This window comes from Symphalangus syndactylus, chromosome 11 (genome assembly GCF_028878055.3).
Source record: "Symphalangus syndactylus isolate Jambi chromosome 11, NHGRI_mSymSyn1-v2.1_pri, whole genome shotgun sequence".
NCBI lineage: Eukaryota > Metazoa > Chordata > Mammalia > Primates > Hylobatidae > Symphalangus > Symphalangus syndactylus.
In genome coordinates this window covers 109,963,319-109,984,337 of record NC_072433.2, presented here as the reverse complement: position 1 = coordinate 109,984,337, position 21,019 = coordinate 109,963,319, and the positions used below count along the sequence as shown (strand labels likewise).

Genomic DNA, 21,019 nt, shown 5'->3' with positions numbered 1-21,019 from the left:
TTCTCCCTCATTCTGTTCAGTTGTTGTTCCAGGTCACCTTTTCAGAGAGGTGTTATCTACCCATCTAAAACAGCAACTAGCTCCCGTCATTCTCTATCCCCAGACCTGGCTTTATTTTTCTTCTGTGCATTTACCATGGTCTAGTGTGTGCGCACACACACACACATACACACTCACATACACACACCATGCACACACAATGTTTGCTTGTTGGTTGGTTGGTTTATTGTCTAACAAATTATAAGCTCCATAATGATAGGAACTTCATCTGTTTTGTTCACTGTTAACATCCTCACTGCCTTAAACATCACCTTGCAACACAGCAGGTTGAATCCATGAAAAATAAGGAAGGAGGAGAAGAAAAGGTGAGCAGGTAATTGACAGCTGGACAACAAATTGGGAATAATATGTATAAACTTCAATCCAGCTCAGTGATCTAATAGTGGAAAGGTAAAATGAGTTATTTTTGTTAGAACCACCAATAAGTTAGACATAATAGAGGCAGACTGTGCAATATAAGATAGGGTTTCTTATAGAAAGGCAGTTGTAAATAGTCAAAGAAGACTGTTCATGAGGGCCCGAAAGCTATGAAAATAAAGACCAAGGCCTGGCACAGTGGCTCACATCTCTAATCCCAGCAGTTGGGGAGGCCAAAGCAGGAGGATCACTTGAGCCCAGGAGTTCAAGACCAGCTGGGCAATATAGGGAGACCTCACTTCTACAAATAATTTTTAAAAATTAGCTGGGTATGGTGGCACTTGCCTGAGGTCCAGCTACTTTGGAGGTTGAGTGAGCCCAGGGAGCTGGAGCCCAGGGGGTTCATCACTTGAGCCCAGGGGGTTGAGACTGCAGTGAGCCATGATCACGCCAGTTCACTCAGAAGGAAAGGAGAAGGGGGAGGGGGAGGAAGGAGGAGGAGAAAGAAAAAGAAGAGGGAGGGAAGGGGGAGGGGAAGGGAATAGGAAGGGGGAAGAAGGATGGGAGGGGGATGGGAGGGGGATGGGGGGGATGGGAGGGGCAGGGGTAAGAATGGAGAAGGGGGAGGAAAGGGGAAGAGAAGAGGGAGGGAAGGAGGAGACGGAAGAAGAGGGAAAAGGGAGAGGGGAGGGAGGGGGATGGGTAGAGTATAGGGGGAGAGAAGGAGAAGGAGAGGGGAAGACGAAGGGGAAAGAGGGGAGAAGGGCGAGGGAAGGGAAAGGGAAGAAGGGGGAGGGAAGAGAAGCGGGAGGGAAGGCCAGGCCTTTAATCAATAAGAAACTACCAGTCTTAATACTTAGTGCTATTCTGAGAAGCTACATGATATGGTAGAAAGAGCACCAGTCTGGACTTAGACACATCCAACACCCAGATCTGCTACTTCCTGGCTATATTTCCTTACAGATGTTGCTTATCAACTTTGAGCCTTAGTTTCCTCATATGTAAAATAGAGATGATAATGCCTACTTTCTTAGGTCTTGTGATGGAGTAAATAAATAAGACAAGGTATATAAAACCCTTAGCACCTAGCCTGGCACATAACTGGTGCTCAATGCATTCGGTTATCCTCCTGAATATAGTAGCCCCCCCTTAGCTGTGATCTTGGTTATTCATGGTCAACTATGGTCTGAAAATATGAAACGAAAAATTCCAGAAATAAACAATTTGTAGGTTTTAAATTACACAGTGTACTGAGTAGAGTGGTGAAATCTTACACCGTCCCACGATGTCTTGCCAGGTCCCAGCTGGCACATGAGCCCTCCCTTTTTCTGGCAGCTTTACGCTGTCTGCACCCCCACCCATTAGTCACTTAACTAGCTGTAGGAGCTCAGTTATCAGATTGACTGTTGCAGTACTGCAGTGCTTGTGTTCAAGGAACTCTTATTTGACTTAATAATGGTCCAAGTTACAGGAGAAGTGATATTGGTATATTGTTATAATTTTTTATTTTATTATTATTATAATAGTTATTCTTGTTAATCTCTTATTGTGCCTAACTTATAAATTAAACTTTATCACAGGTGTGTATATATAGGAAAAAACACAGCATAGTACTAACCATGGTTAGTACTATGGTTTAGTACTAACCATGGTTAGTACTATGGTTTAGTACTAACCATGGTTAGTACTATGGTTTAGTACTAACCATGGTTAGTACTATGGTTTAGTACTAACCATGGTTAGTACTATGGTTTAGTACTAACCATAGTTTCAGCCATCCACTGGGGGTCTTTGAACATAACACCTAAGGATAAGGAGGGACTACTGTATTATTTGCTTTCTCAGAAATCAAAATGGAATCCAAAGCAATTAATAGCCATCATTTCTTCAACACACCATGAAGTACTATGATATGCTATGCTTATTTCTAAAAATACCACATTCTCATTAAAAACCTATGTAATTCAAAAGATCAAAAAACTTTAAAAGTGTTTTCTGTCTCTCTCACACACATATGATGGATGAATGGATGAATCACTATTTTTTCAACCAAAAGAAGTGTAAAGCATAAGCTCGGGTGGATGTGAATTTCTTGTTTCATTCCTAATGAGTTGGGCTCCTTTCTATGGGCATCAGGAAGATGAGATCCCAGATTTACCTGTGTTCTTTCAAGGCTGAACTTATGGTCCTTTTTGGACCCCAGGAAGGGAAGGTTGCTTGGAAACAGCATCTGCCAGCTTCAAAGCTCTGCAGCTGGGCTCTGAAAGATGGGAAAAGAAATGGAGAGGGACAACCTCTGTGTCCATGAAAGAACGCAGGTCATTTCGTAAAGTCTACTAGAATTAAAGGCCCTCCTCTTAGACAAAGGCTTTGTTCCTGTTTAAGAATGAAACTTTTGGCCGGGCGCGGTGGCTCAAGCCTGTAATCCCAGCACTTTGGGAGGCCGAGGCGGGCGGATCACGAGGTCAGGAGATCAAGACCATCCTGGCTAACACAGTGAAACCCCATCTCTACTAAAAATACAAAAAATTAGCCGGACGTGTTGGCGGGCGCCTGTAGTCCCAGCTACTCGGGAGGCTGAGGCAGGAGAATGGCATGAACCCGGGAGGCGGAGCTTGCAGTGAGCCGAGATCGCGCCATTGCACTCCCGCCTGGGAGACAGAGCAAGACTCCGTCTCAAAAAAAAAAAAAAAAAAAAAAAAAGAATGAAACTTTTTCTGTTCTATGAACAGGTGTCAGAGAGCATCAATTCAGTTTTAAAATCCCCACTTACGAGACGAAAGTAAGCTCTTAAAGATCACAGAATACTGGCTGGGTGCGGTGGCTCACGCTTGTACTCCCAGCACTGTGGGAGGCCGAGGCGGGCGGATCACGAGGTCAGGAGATCGAGACCACGGTGAAACCCCGTCTCTACTAAAAATACAAAAAATTAGCGGGGCGTGGTGGCGGGCGCCTGTAGTCCCAGATAATCAGAGAGGCTGAGGCAGGACAATGGCGTGAACTCGGGAGGCGGAGCTTGCAGTGAGCCGAGATAGCGCCACTGCACTCCAGCCTGGGCGACAGAGCGAGACTCCGTCTCAAAAAAAAAAAAAAAAAAAATCACAGAATACTCAGCCTTCTTTCAAAACTCAGAATTTTAATTCTTTATTATTTTTTTATTTATTTATTTTTTTTTTTAGAGATGGGGTCTCACTCTGTCACCCAGGCTGCAGTGCAGTGGTGTAATCATACCTCATGGCAGCCTTGAGCTCCTGGGCTCAAGCTATACTCCCACCTCAGCTTCCCAATTAGCTGGGACTACAGGCACATGCCACCGTGCCTGGCTAATATTTTTAGTTTTCATATTTTGGTAGAGATGAGGTCTTGATTTGTTGCCCAGGCTGGTCTAGAACTCTTGGCTTCAAGCAATCTGCTTGCCTTAGCCTCCGAAAATGCTGGGATTACAGGTACTGAGCTATGGTGCCTGGCTTAATTCTTCTTCTAAAAAAATATAGATAGATAGATAGATAGATAGATAGATCAGGTATTTTACTTTCCCAGGATATGCATGGTTTAAAAATAGTTGCACTGTAAAAATGTGATTACTCCTTTATCCAAGTATTTTTGAGCACATACCATGTGCTAGACCCTATTCAAGGTGTCTAAAGTCTATCAATGAAGTAAAATGACAAAGAGTTCTGTCCTCATGAAATTTGCATTCCAGCAGGGGAGACAGAAAACAAATAATGAATATAAAAACTAAACTTACAAGTACGTTTTAGAAAATGATTACCTGGCATGGGGAAGCGGGAGAATAAAGCCTAGTAAAAGAAAGTAGGACTGCTGGGGGAAAAATTGTAATTTTCAATAAACTGCTCAGAGAAGGCAGCACTGAGAAGATGGCAACTGCAGAATATGAAGTTATACCACGGAACCCAGGAATAGCCTTTATTGCTATTTTAAGTTAACCTACTTAAAAAAAAAAAAAATGCCCAATGCTGGGCAAGGTGGCTCACGCCTGTAATCCCAGCACTTTGGGAGGCTGAGGTGGGTGGATCACCTGATGTCAGCAGTTCGAGACCAGCATGGCCAACATGGTGAAACCCCGTCTATACTAAAAATACAAAAATTAGCCGAGCATGATGGCACGTGCCTGTAATCCCAGCTACTCGGGAGGCTGAGGCAGGAGAATTGCTTGAATCTGGGGGGCAGAAGTTGCAGCGAGCTGAGACTGCACCATTGCACTCCAGCCTGGGGGACAGAGTGAGACCCTGTCTCAAAAAAACAAACAAACAAAAAAAAACAAACAAAAACCCCACAAAAACAAAAAAAACCTGCCTGATACTTTAAATACTAAGCTTTAAATACTAAATTTATCTGATGAAAAATTTACAACTATATTTCTGTATTAAACCAACTACTACCTCTTCTCGATACATATAACCAACATCAGTGTCAAAGATTTTCAGAGAGCAGTTAGAAGTCTAACAAGGTCGGGCCTCAGCATGAATCACTGTCATTCTTCATGTAGAATCAGCATTTCTAAAGCCATACATAAGGAGCCACTAAAGAGAGAGAGAGAGAAAAAGGCCATTCCAAGAGCTTCTTGTATTGATTTCTTTTACCCCAAACAAAGAGATTCTCCTAGTTACATGATATATCATAATCATGTAATTTGTTTGACTGCTTTAAAGAAAGAACAATGGATTCGAGAAAAGGTGTTGACTTGCAAAAATACAATCATTTTGCAAGCTTTTTTTTTTGTTGTTACCATGGGTTGCTTTCCCTTATAATATGACATATGTGGTCTCTATAGAAAAACTGAAAACGCAAAGCTCTAATTCATGCCATTCCCAAGAGTCTGAACTAAATCTAAAGCATCCAACATCTGAAAACTCTCACACTGCTACCAATGTAGGAAGAATAAATCTTTTTTTTCAAGGCTTACATCTAGGTTTCATGTATTAGACTTTCAAAACTAAATCCCTACATCAGCTGGATGTGAATTTTTTTTCTTTCTCTCCATAGTGTTTCTTTACAGAGACAGTACAGCTGTGGAACTTCTGCCAAGCATTTTTCCACAAGTCAGGACACATAGACTTAAAAGAAACTTTTTGAATAAGACTTTTCTGGGCTTCTAAAAATGGTTCACAAGATAAGGAACTAACACTTCCAACCACGATTAGTGCCTTTGTTTTCCAAATATTTGCTCTCTAGGTGACCAACCCCTCTATCCCTCACCATGGCTTTGCCAAAGCTATCCTTTTACATACTAAAATTCTCAGTGTCAAATATGGACACATAAGAACATTTCAGAGAGGCAAGCTCCTGGGCCCTAAGGGATAAATAGTACATCCAATTGAAACACAGCGGAGAGTAGGAAAGATACACTTTTGTTAAAATTAAAAAAAAAAAAGCAGGCTACAGAAAGTCCATTTTTGTTTTATTTAGTAAATATATGTGCATAATAGTGATGTGTGTGCGTGTATGTGTATATATATTCTTTACCAAAAATGCTGGGAGAAAAAAAATGCCAATGTTGGCTGGGCATGGTGGCTCATGCCTGTAATCCTAGCACTTTGGGAGGCTGAGGCAGGAAAATCACTTGACGTTAGGAGTTTGAGACTAGCCTGTGCAGCATAGTGAGATACTGTCTCTACTAAAAAGAAAAAAAGTTAATGTTTAAGAGGATTATGCATAATTTTTCCTATTTGCACATTTCATGTTTTCCCCTCAGTTTTTCTGCATTGAACATGTATATCTCATTTTTTAAATTTTTGAGTGAAAACATTCTATAATGAGAAAAAATATCTGTGAAGCAGAAACCTGAGTTCCAGATCCCTCTTTGACTCTTATTAGCCACACAGACAGGAAAATGACTTTTCAGCTCTATGGCTGTTCATCATCTATAACATTCGGGGATTTGAGGGGGTTGACCAGATTATTTTCTAGAGTCTTAGCATTCTACTTGTGTATAACAACTGTGTATGGCTTTGCCATGTATATTGCTCTGCAACTCCACTGTAAGATAGAGATGGTGCCATATACACATACTGTGTGCTACACTTTATATACTGTGCAGGATAAACAAATGCTACCTCATTCATATCGAACCAGGCATGCTTACTGTACCATTCAAAATAATTATTTTCAGGATCAGATTCTGTTCAGTTAGTTGTCTTAGTCTGTATCTCTCTTACCAAACAGCAAATTCACTTCTCAAGGCAGGATAACCCTATGCTCTACCTTACTTATGCTACCCTACTTCTCTATCCTTTGTGTAATTTCTGAAGGTGAAATCAGAGAGCTCTAACAAATTTAAATTCCAAGTTTATCTGGCCAGACAACAGTGCTCAAAAAGGCTTGACCACATGCCCTCTGCTCATTTCACATGCCTTCTCATCCGACTGGCTTTTCCAAATTTTTCACACCTCTCTCTCCCTTGACCTGAAAAAGAAGGCAATCAAGTCTGTACATGACTATCTACCTGAATTTTCTACTTTCTAGATATTTCCTCTTGCCTTGGAGAGACACATAAACTATCCCACCTCTAAACATTGTACGCAAACACCTGCCCTCATTCTCAGGAAAGGATGAAGTTGCTCAACAGGACACTATTAGAACAATTCCGCTATCCATGATGATGTGACAAATAAATTGGGCCCTTTTAAAGGCATTTTTCTAAAGTTGTTATAACCCTGTGCCTCCACAGTATGGGAAGAGTTTGTTGGGCCCTGATGCATGTGAACCGTGTAGCCAGCATCTGGTTTGGGAGGGGAGCTAGTGTTATCAGCAGGCTACCTGGCCTGTCTCCTGGCTTACTGTGCAAAAACACACTGTCTCTCTGACAGGTGAATAAGAGGCATCAGTGTTGTTTATTTCAATTAATATCATTATATTTTAATTTTAATTATTTTCCTAATATGTAAAAAATCCTGAGTTAATCCACCATTGGGATCTTTTTAATATGCCTTCTGAAATGCAAAAAAAAAAAAAAAAACTAAAATGACTAATCTTTCCGGCCATGAAGTCAAAACACCACATCAACTACTATAGAAGCTACTACAATTTTCCTGCACATATTTCTTTTTGACTGCAAGATATGACCCCTAAATGAGTTTTGTACTTTTTTATTCAAAGATATTTCCACTTCATTAACACAATTCTTTATATTCTACATATTTGCTAGTACCAAGGAGAAATTCCAGGCTTTAAAAGATTCAAATGACTTGTATCTAAATCAGACCTGGACTCTCTCTTCCCAATATGCCGATTTACATGAAATCTCTTAGAGTTTCTCTGCTTCCATAAAATGCAGATGCCACTGCCCATCAGGCCCAGGTTTGCCTCTTTACACAAACAGTCCAAAACAGTTTTCCTGATCTGTTTCAACTTGAAGTGTTGTCAATATATGGATTGTCTTGCTTTCTAATTCAGTGAAAAATCTAGTTTTCCATTAGTCTCTGCCTTTCTAATTTTCGATACAGCTTTACTAAATGTAATTATTAAAGGCAGATTCAAGAAAGCAATTACTGAGCTACTGGTTTGTATCTCTGAAGTCTTAATAAGCGACAAAAAGTTGTAATTGCACTAAGAGCATAAAATAAATTTTCGTATAGATTAGACATACACACGTTTAAATTTGTATATGGGGAGACATATTTAAGACAGTATATAAGGAATCCCCTCTTAAATCACATTTTGGCCCTCATTTAAACTTTATTCAACGGCAGTACAGTATGTTATAAAGAGTAGAAAACTACATTTCATAAAGGCCACATTCTGTTCTTTCTTAGGACTCTGTGACTTTGGTAAACCATCTAACTTCTCTGCATCTCTTTTTTTGTTCTTTCCAGCAATAAATATGAGAATGTTAAGTTAGATCGTCACCACATACTCTTTGAGCTCTAAAAGTCTATAAATTATTTATTAAATTCCTAATCTATGCCAGGCTCTGCACTAGACACAGGACAGAGTAAGATATTATACAAATTCTAATCCACAGCTCCAACAGGCTTCAACAGGCTTAAAACTTAGCAAAGAAGAAAAGACAAGTAAATATGATGACTTATGAAGCAACACATAAAAGTGCAACCCAATGTTATAAAGCAAATTATCTTTCCAAAAGTCCTAAGGAATAGCTGTACATGTAAATGGGGGATGCAACTCCCTTGGTAGTCATCCAAATTATATAATTTGGCCTTCAAACTACAGGCAAATAGGAGAGTATTCACTACATGGTCACTTAACAATGGTCTTGGGCAAAGAAAAAACTCTGTGTATGGGGTCCACTACCCTGTTATAAACTGAACTGTGCACCCCACCACCACCACCTCCCAATTCATATGGTGAAGCTCTAACCCCAATATGACTCCTGACCTCAGGTCATCTGCCCACTTGGGCCTCCCAAATTTCTAGGATTACGGGTGGGAGCCACCAGGCCCAGCCTGTCAGCATTATTTTATTTATTTATTTATTATTATTATTTTTGAGATGGAGTCTCACTCTGTTGCCCAGGCTGGAGTGCAGTGGCACGATCTCGGCTTACTGCAAGCTCTGCCTCCCAGGTTCACGGCATTCTCCTGCCTCAGCCTCCTGAGTAGCTGGGGCTACAAGCGCCCGCCACCATGCCCGGCTAATTTTTTGTGTTTTTAGTAGAGACGGGGTTTCACCGTGTTAGCCAGGATGGTCTCGATCTCCTGACTTTGTGATCCGCTCACCTCAGCCTCCCAAAATGCTGGGATTACAGGTGTGAGCCACCACGCCTGGCCGGCATTATTTTAAATAGTGCCTACTATTTACCTTGAACACCATGAAGCTAGGGCACCCACTTACAATTCTATCTTACGTTTACTTAGTTGACAGGTGAAGAATGCAGCTTTATGATTTCTGTGCTAACAGATTTGGGGCAGGGTCCTTACACAAAGGCCTAAAATTTTATGATGCACATCACCACCACCATGGTTTGAAGATAATAGCTGCAAACTTAAAACCAAACCACAGTGGCTTTCTTCAGATCCTCCTTCCTGAATGTTTGACAACTGAATCTGAAGAAGGAGAGAAGCGAGGAAGAGAACCAGGCAAGCAAACAACATGCTTATTCCTTTGGTTCCATAAAGAAGTGAAAAACCTGTACACTAGGTCCACACTGAATCATCTTTGGATGCCACATTTTAAGAAGTTCATTGTCAAATGAGATAGAGTCTTTTCCATGGAGAAGCCAGAGCAGGGCCAGAGGTCTTCCCCTTTGGCATTTCAGAAGCAAGGAGAGATGTTGAGGAGCAGTCTTTTTCTTTTTTCTTTTTTTTGAGATGAAGTCTCACTCTGTCGCCAGGCTGGAGTGCAGTGGCACAATCTCGGCTCACTGCAACCTCCACCTCCCAGGTTCAAGCTGTTCTCCTGCCTCAGCCTCTTGACTACAGGCACATGCCACCACGCCTGGCTAATTTTTGTATTTTTAGTAGAGACGGAGTTTCACCATGTTGGCCAGGATGGTCTCGATCTCTTGACCTCGTGATCCGCCCCCCTCGGCCTACCAAAGTGCTGGGATTACAGGCGTGAGCCACCGCGCCCAGCCCAGTCTTTAAGTATTTTCAGCACAAATGAGTAGAAGGAATGTAGTGAGGTTTTCTAGATCTCAGTAACAGAATTAAAGCCAGCTAGGAAGTTTTCTGAACAGTCTAGAGCTCAGAAAGAAGACCATGATGGAGTATGCCATGCAAGCATAATAAGCCCACATCCCAAATCACCCCCCAGATAAGGCTGAATTGACAGTTTCCAAGCAGCTTATGTAAAGAAAGATTACCATTCAACCCAGTCTCTGGTCAGAGATTGTATTTTGGGAAAACAGACAACACACCACTGTTAAGTAAACAGCCTCTTCCTTTAAAGTGAGTCAGTAAAGGCAGGGGTGTCATCAGCTATGGAAATAACAAACACAGAATTTGGGATGCAGAATGTTAAAAATAAAGGTCCCAAATAGACTGTTCAAGCTTAAAGTATTTGGTAAGGAAGCATCAGGATCAAGGCTCAGAATAAAAGCATCTAAGATAAAAAAGCACAAAATATTATAAACACGAAATCCCAAATAGTCACTTTAAAGAATTAAGAAAAGTGAGAAACATTCAACTTCTAGCTTTCTGATGCCAACAGAACAAAGCAGGCCCCCCAGGATAACCCTTAAGAGGGGGCCAAGGGAATGTACCAGAAGGAACCAACTCCACAGAAGGGCTGGAAACAAAAAGCAGAGATCCAGGTCTCCCTGGAAACAGAGTCAAAAGCACATTTTCCTCATGCAATCAGAATGAAGTCTCCTATGCAGACTCAGACTACTAATAATGAAACAAAAACCAGATACAGTGGAAAGTCTGTGTGTTTTGTCTTAATTCTGATATTAAGTGGCCATGCTATCTTGGATAGATCATTTACTCTCACTTCTGGCTCACATTACTTTATTTATTCAGTGAAAAATTATTGATCACTTTTATGTGTAAACATGTGCTACAGGATGGGAATACAGTGAACTAAGGGCACAATGAATCATCTTTGCCATGCTATGAGGGGAAGATAGACTACTGAGAGGGCATAAAACAGGAGAGCCCAGCCAAGGCTAAATCTCTGAGGAGGCGATGATGAAACAGGCCTGAAGCCTGGGGGGAGTTGACGGTGGATATGAGGACAAAACAAAGAGGAAAGGTCAGTTTAACAAAAGAAACAGATTACCTGAGGAACTGAGACTGTGGGACTGGAGCTCAAGGCACAGGAGGGCTCCAGAGCAGCTAAGGTAGGCAGAGGGCAGACCACACTGAGGGCCTCACGAGCCACACTAAAGACCAGCCTTTACCTTACAAGAAAGGAGAAGCCACTCAATGATTTTTAAGTGGGAGCTGATATGATCAGATGTGCACTATGAAAAAAAAAAATTTTTTTTTTTTAAGAGACAGGGTCTTGCTTTGTTGCCCAGGCTAGAGTATGGTGATGTAATCATAGCTCACTGGAGCCTCCAACTCCTGAGCTCAAGCAATCCTCCCACCTCAGCCTCTTGAGTAGCTGGGATTACAGGTGCACACCACCAGGCCTGGCTAATTTATTTTCTCTTTTGTAGAGATGGGGTCTTGCTATGTTGCCCAGGCTGGTCTCAAACTCCTGGGCTCAAGCAGTCACCCTGTCTCAGCCTCCCAAGTTGCTGGGCTTACAGGAATGAACCACAGCACCTGGCCATGAAAAATCTTTCTCATTGCAAAATGATGGATTCTAGAGAGCTCAGGGTGAATAGGGAAGATGGAGTAGGAAGTTATTACAGCAGACCAGGGTGAGATGACAGGGCAATGGGAGGGAGGGTGATGATAGAGATGGAGAAGATGAAAGTGGGCAAATTTTAAAAGATGATTAGGTGGTAGAGTCGACACCACTTGGCATTACAGTTGAGACCATTTCAGATTTCAGATTTTCAGATTTGGGGCACTCAGCCACTAAGTATAATGCAAATATTCCAAAGTCCAAAAAAACCCTGAAATCTGAAACATTTCTGGTCCCAGACATTTTGGATCAGGGACACTCAACTTGCATCTGTTAGTAGCACTTCCTCCCACCTCCACCTCAACTGGACCTAAGGAAAAGTGCTCAGGCATCATCCGACCCAGAGCCTTCATTTTTAAAAGAGCCACATCCATACCTAAATTCCTTCTCTCAACTCACTCATCAAAGTCTGTCTTTCCTCAGGCTGGGCCTTGGAGGAGCAGTAGGGATGACCTTAATTTTGAACTATTCCCTATATTCTAATAACATTGGTCCTGAAATGAAGAGGAAAAGAATTTCCAAAGTAAATGAAAACAAAAGGCAGTAGAGAAGGGGGTGGCTGTGAACAGAGAATAGCCTGGGCTGTAGACCAAGGGATTAGCCTTGGAGAGCTGACGTCTCAAGATGTCCTGACACACAGCAAAGCGTACAAACCCTGAACACCACAGTGGGAGGATTAAAGTTCTAATGCAACTTTGTTCTATTGGATTTTTTTCAATTACGTTTCCCCAAGTAAACTTTATCTCTGGTGATTGTCTTAACTTCCTAATCTTCTTCTTTACCACTTTATACCTAATAATAAAGTGATGGTTCACTATTTATAGAATAAACTGGTATCTTTCTGCCTTGAACCTACAAGCTCTCAATCTACTCTGGCTTCAAAGTTGCATTCCTCATTAGTGAAAAGCATGCACTAGAAAGAATTATTCCATTAGGTAGTTTGTGAAAGATAACCACACCAGTGAAATGTAATCTTGTCATTACTACAAGATCTGCCTGTAATAATGGCGCATTCCATTGGTAAGTATTTATTAAGTACCTTCCCTGCATCAGACTCTGAGCTGGGGCTGAGTGGGCAGCAAGAGACACGGTCTCTGCCCCATGGAAACCTCAGGGATAGACAGATTGGCCAACGGTAAGCACATGACTGACTTAAATGGGAGCTACAAAGAAACACAGATGGTGCCAAGAAGTCATCTTAATAGGTAAGCCTGGCAGTGATGAACCACCCTAGGGATTTAACACTGCCCTCTACTCTTCATGGCATGGCCAGCTTAAGGCAGCTGTCCTCACGGGTATACACATGTTTGGGTGCTTGTGCCTGTCAGTTACAGCTCTTTCCACTCTGATACTCAGACCCTGGACTTATCTTTCGAGACGGAAAACCTAGATTCAAATTCCAGCTTTCCCACATAGTGGCCACATGACCTGCAGTAAGGTTTTAAACTCTGAGCATCTGCTTTTTCACCTGTTAAATAGAGACAGTAACACTTTCTCCGTGAGGACTTAAGTTAACATTTATAAAGCAGAGTATGGTATCTGACACAGACTAAGAAATAGGTACTATGTCTAAGTGTCCCCGAATCTTAGTCAATGACAATAAAATCATTTAAACTAGCATTTAATGAGATTTCAAAACCCCTCATTCTAACATACCTGAATGGCTTTTTTGCTTTGGTAATGAAGAGTCTAACTAGGGTACTCTGAGACCGTGAGTCCCTTGTTAATGTAACAATGCTGTACTTCTCATCAAGTATTCATATGTGGAATAAGGGCATGTCTTTTTATAACAGTATTTTGAATAGGTAATACAGTCATATGGTTTAAAAAGAAAAAAAAAATACACAGTGTGGTCAGTCTCGCAATCACAACCCTTCTTAGAGCAAGTCCCACGCTTCACTCCCCGCTCAAGTGCTCACCGTAAGGTCCTTTCAGCCTTGCTATGTGCACATTTGAACAGTCAGTCTTAAGTCCTCCCCTTCAACACAAAACACAGCACAGGACATTCTGTTCCACCTCTTGCTTTTTCACTCAGCAGAGGACCCTGATGATCTTCCCATATCAGGACATAAAAACAGTCCTCTTCTTCCTTTTACTGCTACATAATATTCTATTGCATGAATACTGTTATAATAAATGTCTTTAAGGCTACATTTCTTTCTTCACTGACAAACTTTCCTAATTATAGTTCTGGCAGTCGGTGTTAGAAAAAATGGGTAGAAATACAATATTTTCATCTGCCTTAATTGTTCTTAGTCAAAAACTAACAGCAACTAATTATTTTTTATATTTTATACAATCTATATAGTCACTATGCTACAGTTTACAAGAATAATTTTTCCCTTAAGTTATTTTAAAACATCTGCACTGTATTTTACACATAACAGGATAATTTTTCTTAGTGTTTATATGGGAAAAGTGCCGGCTGCTACAGTATCCAATCAGTTACCCCGAGGAGATGTCAGCTGTCAACCATGTCTATTGTAGTGATTTCCCTCTCCTCTCTCTCTTCCCTCTCTGGGTGAGCTGTCAAGTTTCTAGTTTCTGACGTGCATTTACATCACTCAATGACATCTGACAGCAGTGAAAGGCCACAGAAAACTGCTTATTGATCAGAGCAAAACTAGTTGACGGAACAGATGAGGTTGTATCACAGAAATGCAGCCACATTCAGGTGATGACATTTTGCTCCCCGTACGCAAGAGCTTAATGGAATACAACTTCATTATATCATGCCACTTGTGCTTACAGCACCAAACCCATCTCCTGACTGTTTTGTCTATGTGGTGATGAGGACAATCTATTTGTGCTGGTTTCAATGTATTACTAACCTGATTTGTTCGTGAACACTTGCAAACTACTTGTGAATCTGTCCTGACAAAAATACGAGAAGACACTGAAGTCTCAATCTTACCAAAATCTAATTGTGCTGTCCTTAAAAGAAAATTAAAAAAAAAAAAATTACCATTCAGTGAACTATAACTGCCCAGTTATACTTTTAAGTTAAAATTTTATACCACGGTGTAAGAAGTTTCAATAGATTTTTAATTCTTGTGCCATTATCAGGAAAATAAAAATTGATAACTTGAGATACAATTCAATTTTACTTATTAACAGGAGAATTTAGGTGTTTCTAAGAACTAAGATACCAGATTAAGCCCCTCTGCATACAAATTGTTCCCTTCAGTTATAAAGATAACAATTTCAACTACTTCCCATTTCCATTGCCAGTGTAGATAAATGACCGCAAAGTATAAATTAGTACATGTCTGGAATAGAGATCATTAAGTCAGACAGACTCATAATATTTTGCCATGTGACTTCTCAAACAGAAGAAAAGGAAAAGGCAGCAAACAGGACAGAATTACCAGCCCCGTGACTCCTAGGTGAAAGAATGCTAAAACTTTACCCTGAGGGCCGTCTGGCTTTTATCTCTACTCCTTAATTCCTCCCTTGAGGAGGGAGTATTCCCCCAAATTACAAATTCCCACACTACCGTCACAACTTGGCCACATCTGCATCCTATCTGGACTTGATTTTTTTTTAATAGACTTTTTACTTCAATACGATTTAAAGAAAACTTTATGTCACAAATAGATATGAGAAGCCAGTATCACTTGCTATAAATAGGTGAGTATAAAAATGAAATACTCGTTTTAAAATTACATTTCTTGTTTAAGGTTTGGAGCCTGAAGTTACTCCTTCTTCCTTAGAGAGATGAGCAAAGTAAAGCCAAGTTAAAGTTCTTGGAGAATTTTTTAGGGTGGTGGAGAAAATGACATAGGATTAAAAGATAAGTGAAAAGGGAATAACGTTTTCCTTTTTGAGTCAATGTTATTCAATGTCTAGGCACCACTTAAATCATCTCCTGTGGCACTGGTGGCCTGTAGCCAAACTCAGAGAACACAAGCAGAGTAAGCTGCATGAGCAGGGGCTAGAGTCACACTGCTGGGGCTCGAATCCTGCCCCTGCCACTTACTGTGTGGCCCCCCAACGAGTTACTTCACTTCTGTGTGCCTCACTGTCCTCTGAACTGTAAAAAGAAACACCGTAGGCCAGGTGCAGTGGCTCACGCCTGTAATCCCAGCACTTTGGGAGGCCGAAGCGGGCGGATCAACTGATGTCAGGAGTTCAAGACCAGCCTGGCCAACATGGTGAAACCCTATCTCTACTAAACATACAAAATTAACTGGGAATGGTGGTGCGCGCCTGTAACCCTAGCTACTCAGGAGGCTGAGGCAGGAGAATCACTTGAACCTGGGAGGCGGAGGTTGCAGTGAGCCAAGATCGCACCACTGCACTCCAGCCTGGGCAAAAAAGGGCAAAACTCCACTCAAAACAAAACGAAATACCAACAGCACATAAACCCTAAAGAATTGCTCTGAGAAGTAAATGAGATGATGCATGTCAAGTTCCAAATACTTTCACTTCGTACACTTTCTGTTCTAGGCCTATCTGGAAACAAAAAACTGATTCAAATCAGACCCACTCACAATTAATAAGGCACATGACAACTATTAAATACAATCTTGTAAGATGTTTGTACAATGACAGACAGGAGGGCAGCATGGTGGAACCCAGAGTGAGCCGGGTATGGGGTGCTAAGTGGAGAGATGACCACCGCCCTGGCTGTTCCCAGACAGCCCAGGTCTACTGCTGTTACCCCAGCACAAATCTCAATACTACCACCTTGTACTTTCAAAAACATTTCAGTTTGGATGCCAAGTTGTATGGTCACCCTAAGAATGCAGAGGAACACTTCACTACCTGCAAGTTCTGTGGTCTTAGAGCTCTCTGTATATACCTGAAGTGCTTGTGGTTTTATATGTATTTGTTAATATACACATCCTCCAACCTGACTCAGCTGTTTTTCTGTCTCCAGTGTCTATTTAAGACTTTACCACATAGTAGGTACTTAACTGTGGCTGAATGATTAATCCTGAGACATCCACAACTCAATGGATTACTATAAACCTGGTAGGACTGAGTTCAACCAGGAAGGTAGTATATCGTCAGGGTCAGGTGAAAATCATTTAAATTTGAGTTCCCAAGTAGTACCCCTAAATCTGCAACCTGTAATTATAAACCTACTCTTACAGATGGAAGTTATATCTGAGTTGGAAAGAGAGGAGGATCTTGAACTAGTGCTCAGGAAGTTTGGATAGATCTCCAATCAGGTGTTCCTAGGGTTATTACAGGCTGAATATCCTTTATCCGAATTGCTCGAGGATCTTGAACTAGTGCTCAGGAAGTTTGGATAGATCTCCAATCAGGTGTTCCTAGGGTTATTACAGGCTGAATATCCTTTATCCGAATTGCTCGGGACCAGAAGTGTTGCAGATTTAGTATTTGTATTATACTTACTGTTTGAGCATCCCAAATTTGAAAATCTGAAATCTGAAATACTCCAGTGAGCATTTCCTTTAAGCATCAGGTTATCACTCAAAAAGTTTTGAATTTGGGATGCTCAACCTGTATAAATTTTTTGGATGCAGTTAAGCAGTAGTGCCTGTATTTCCTTAGCCTCCTGAATGAGTGGCTGAGGCAGGCCACCTGTGATCAATACAGTGAAGACCCAAAATCACAGGCTTCCGCTCAGGAGTGGTGGAACCTCTCAGGGTGCGCTGGCAGAATGAACCCAACTGTCAGATACTAATCGTCCCACATACCCCTTCCCTCCTCCCACCTCCCAGTCTCCCACTTCACTCCACTCTCTACCCCTAGCTGATAACCTCAGGATGGAATCAGGATCCTTACCTACCCCCAACACCCCACCCACAAAACCTGTGAAGTCAAATATGCCTATTTAGTCTCGTTTCACATCTACACAGCTGGAGTGTGGGCTATAAAAACACAATACATTCTAACATACTTTCACTGAGGACATTAAGGACTTGGAAGAACTTTTCCGAATGGACACATCTGTGTTCTTACACACTTACTTAAAAAGTCTCCTGGGAAACAACACCCACACCAGGCCTGCTAGAAGCTGACTGTGTGTGGTGGCTCATGAGTGGGGAAATGCCAGACGGCAGCTCCAAACAGGTCTGGAGCATCAGGCTGTCTTCCTTTCACATGGGTCTAAAGTGGTGGCATTTTTTTTTCCCCGTTAATCTCCATGGAGTTTAAGTGAAACCCAAAAGAACAATTAATCTCAGACTTATTATCAATGTGAAACGTTTAGCTTTCTTAGTTGACATGTTCCTTTGGTCAGAGTTAACTTTAAGAGCATACTGAATAGAATAAGACATATTAAGCCGAATTATCTGATGATCATGTAAATTATTAATGAGTCTATAAAATACAGAAAAAGCTGTAACTGCAAGAAACATTTTTAAATACTGGGATCATGTAATTATAGATTTGTAGAAAAGGCTAGGCATTTAAAGAACTTAAAATAATTTAAAAATAATTTTTTTTAAAGAGCAGATATAAACAAAGAAAAAAAAAGATAAAAAGGCCAGGAGTGGTGGCTCACACCTGTAATCCCAGCACTTTGGGAGGCGGAGGCCGGCGAATCACCTGAGGTCGGGAGTTTGAGACCAGCCTAGACAACATGGAGAAACCCAGTCTCTACTAAAAATACAAAAATTAGCAGGGTGTGGTGGCACATGCCTGTAATCCCAGCTACTGGGGAGGCTGAGGCAGGAGAATCCCTTGAACTCAGGGGGCAGAGGCTGCGGCGAGCCGAGATTGCGCCATTGCACTCCAGCCTGGGCAACAAGAGCGAAACTCCATCTCAAAAAAAAAAGAAAAAAAAAAAAAAAGACTAGGTATTCCACTGGATAACTGCTTTACTTCAACAATCTATCATTCTCAAGCTTCTCTTGCTCTAGGGGCTAAAACGATGTTAAACTTAACCCACAGAACCCAAGAATTTATAAGAGCTGCAAAAAAATATAAGGTCTCCTGTCCCTACTGTGCCATTTAACCATAGGACCAATTAGACATAACATACATTTATGTTTTTAATATTAATATGCATTACATTTATGTATCTTTTAATGTAATTATTGAAACATATTGTGTACCTAGGAAGAGATTTAGAACAAATCTGTAGAGTATTTTAATTACAAAGCAGTCCACCAATAGAAGGGCTTAGTTACATCATAAATGTAACAAAGCAGAAGCTTATCAAAAGTATAAAAATTTAAAAACATACCCTTCTCAAACAGATTCACGCAGTAATTATGCTTTAAATTACAGAAGCACAGAATAGATACACCACAGTAAACCAAAACTTAAGGTTAATTAGGAAACAAAACTCAACATTAAGCACATGGCCAAAAACTTCCCAGATTTTAAAACTCCATTCAACATGGGCCTTCATTCATGCAACAAAGATGAGCTGAGCAGTGTGCAGGTGCCCAGTCCACAGGAGATAATTAGATGCATAAAGCATGATTTGCAGGTCAGTTAGACTTCACAGACCAGTGGAGGGAAAGACCTGTTCAGTGGCCAAAACACAGTGCAAAAGTTGGTATAGAAAAAACATAAACAGGGTACATTAAAAGTGCAGAGGAGGCCAGGCACTGTGGCTCCGGCCTGTAATCCTAACACCTTGAAAGGCTGAGGTGAGTGGATCACTTGAGCCCAGGAGTTCAAGGCCAGCTTGGGCAACATGGAGAAACCCCGTCTCTATTTAAAAAAATACGAATATTAGAGGCCGGGCGCGGTGGCTCACGCTTGTAATCCCAGCACTTTGGGAGGCCGAGGCGGGCGGATCACGAGGTCAGGAGATCGAGACCACGGTGAAACCCCGTCTCTACTAAAAATACAAAAAATTAGCCGGGCGCGGTGGCGGGCGCCTGTAGTCCCAGCTACTCGGAGAGGCTGAGGCAGGAGAATGGCGTGAACCCGGGAGGCGGAGCTTGCAGTGAGCCGAGATCGCGCCACTGCACTCCAGCCTGGGCGACAGAGCGAGACTCTGTCTCAAAAAAAACAAAAAACAAACAAAAAAAAATACGAATATTAGCCAGATGTGGTAGCACATGTCTGTAGTCCCAGTGACTAGGGAGGCTGAGGTGGGAGGATCATCTGAGCCTGGGGAGGTCAAGGCTGCAGTGAGCCATGATTGTGCCACTGGACTCCAGCCTGGTTGACAGACTAAGACGCTGTATCAAAAAAACAAAAAAAACGTACAAAGGAGAGTGCAACCACTTCTGTCTGGGACATTTAGGCAATGATTCACAGAAATGCATGTTTCTGAGTGGGGTACTGGGTTCTCTGTATACAGGGTGAACATGAGACTGAAGAGGCTGGGGATGTCTCAAGCCTAGGGAACAATAAGTAGGAAGATACAGATCCAGAATTGCAATGACATATTTGTGCAACAATGACAGACTAATATGAGTTGAAACTTGGTTGAGTCTGGGGGAAGACAGTCATCAAAAGGAGGGGAATTGAACTGGCTAAGAGAAGGTTAAAGAGGTAAGCTGGGACAAGATGGGGAAGGGGCTCTTTTTAACCATATGCATGGTAAATACACCTGATGGCAATAACTTGAGGATGACCCTGTATAGCAGACACACCTGAATGTGTGTACCGGGCTAGGGAATCCAGTACTGGCCAACAGGAAGGTTCTGTTCCTTACATCTGGAACAGATGTAAGGAACACCTGAGTCCCCATCCCCTCCCATAGAACATAAGTGTACAGAGAATCGAGGCCCTGAGTTTCATGTGGAATGAAGATTGCCAGGTGGAGGTTGTTAGAGGGGAGGTGTTAAGTGGAAATGCTATATAAACTGCATGCTTTTTGCAAGTGGTTGTGGTTTTCCTGCCCAGCTCACTGCCACTGGGCTGTGTGGTTATCTTCCCTGGTCCTCTTCCATTTCCCCTGTATGTAAACAATAAAACTCCATGTCTCCTTTGCTGGCTCTGTGTCTCTTCTTCAGCCTCTTGAACCTAGTACCATCCCCACTGGAGTCGAAAGGGGTTCAGCACTACACTACACCTACAAGTCTGACCTTCAGGCTATAGAGAGCCAAGAGGCAGTAGAAATATTCAGAAAGGCAAACTCAAAAGAGGTATGGAGAGACACAGCAGGGCAGAGCCTATGAGAAGAGTGAGTGGCACTGCCACCATGAGTACACAGGGAAGGTGGGTGAACAAGGAGGAGTGTGAACAGGGGCCAGAGGCCACAGAGATCACTGGCAAAGAGCTGAATGCCCAGATGAAGGACAGACAATGACTGTTCTTATGTTTCATGTTGAAAAACTGGGCAGATAGTGAAGCTCAGTCTCATATAGAAGACAAAAGAATATTGTTTGTTTATGGAAGAGAAAAAGATGGAATGGATATAATGCAATCAGTTTTGGGACATCCC

At 41.7% G+C, this 21,019-nt stretch overlaps 1 protein-coding gene across 3 annotated transcripts in view; it reads right to left on the bottom strand.

Moving 5' to 3' along the window:
• The window catches only part of SNX24 (sorting nexin 24), a 193,258-nt gene that overhangs the window by 105,261 nt on the left and 66,978 nt on the right, over positions 1–21,019 (bottom strand). The window contains exon 1 of one of the 3 annotated variants that reach the window (XM_063612963.1): positions 2,576–2,672. The exons of the other annotated variants lie outside the window; for them this stretch is intronic. Within the exon in view, the coding sequence (XP_063469033.1) occupies positions 2,576–2,647 (72 nt within the window). The 5' untranslated portion in view covers positions 2,648–2,672. Of the gene's footprint in view, positions 1–2,575; positions 2,673–21,019 lie in introns of those variants that run through there. 3 annotated transcript variants of the gene reach the window in all.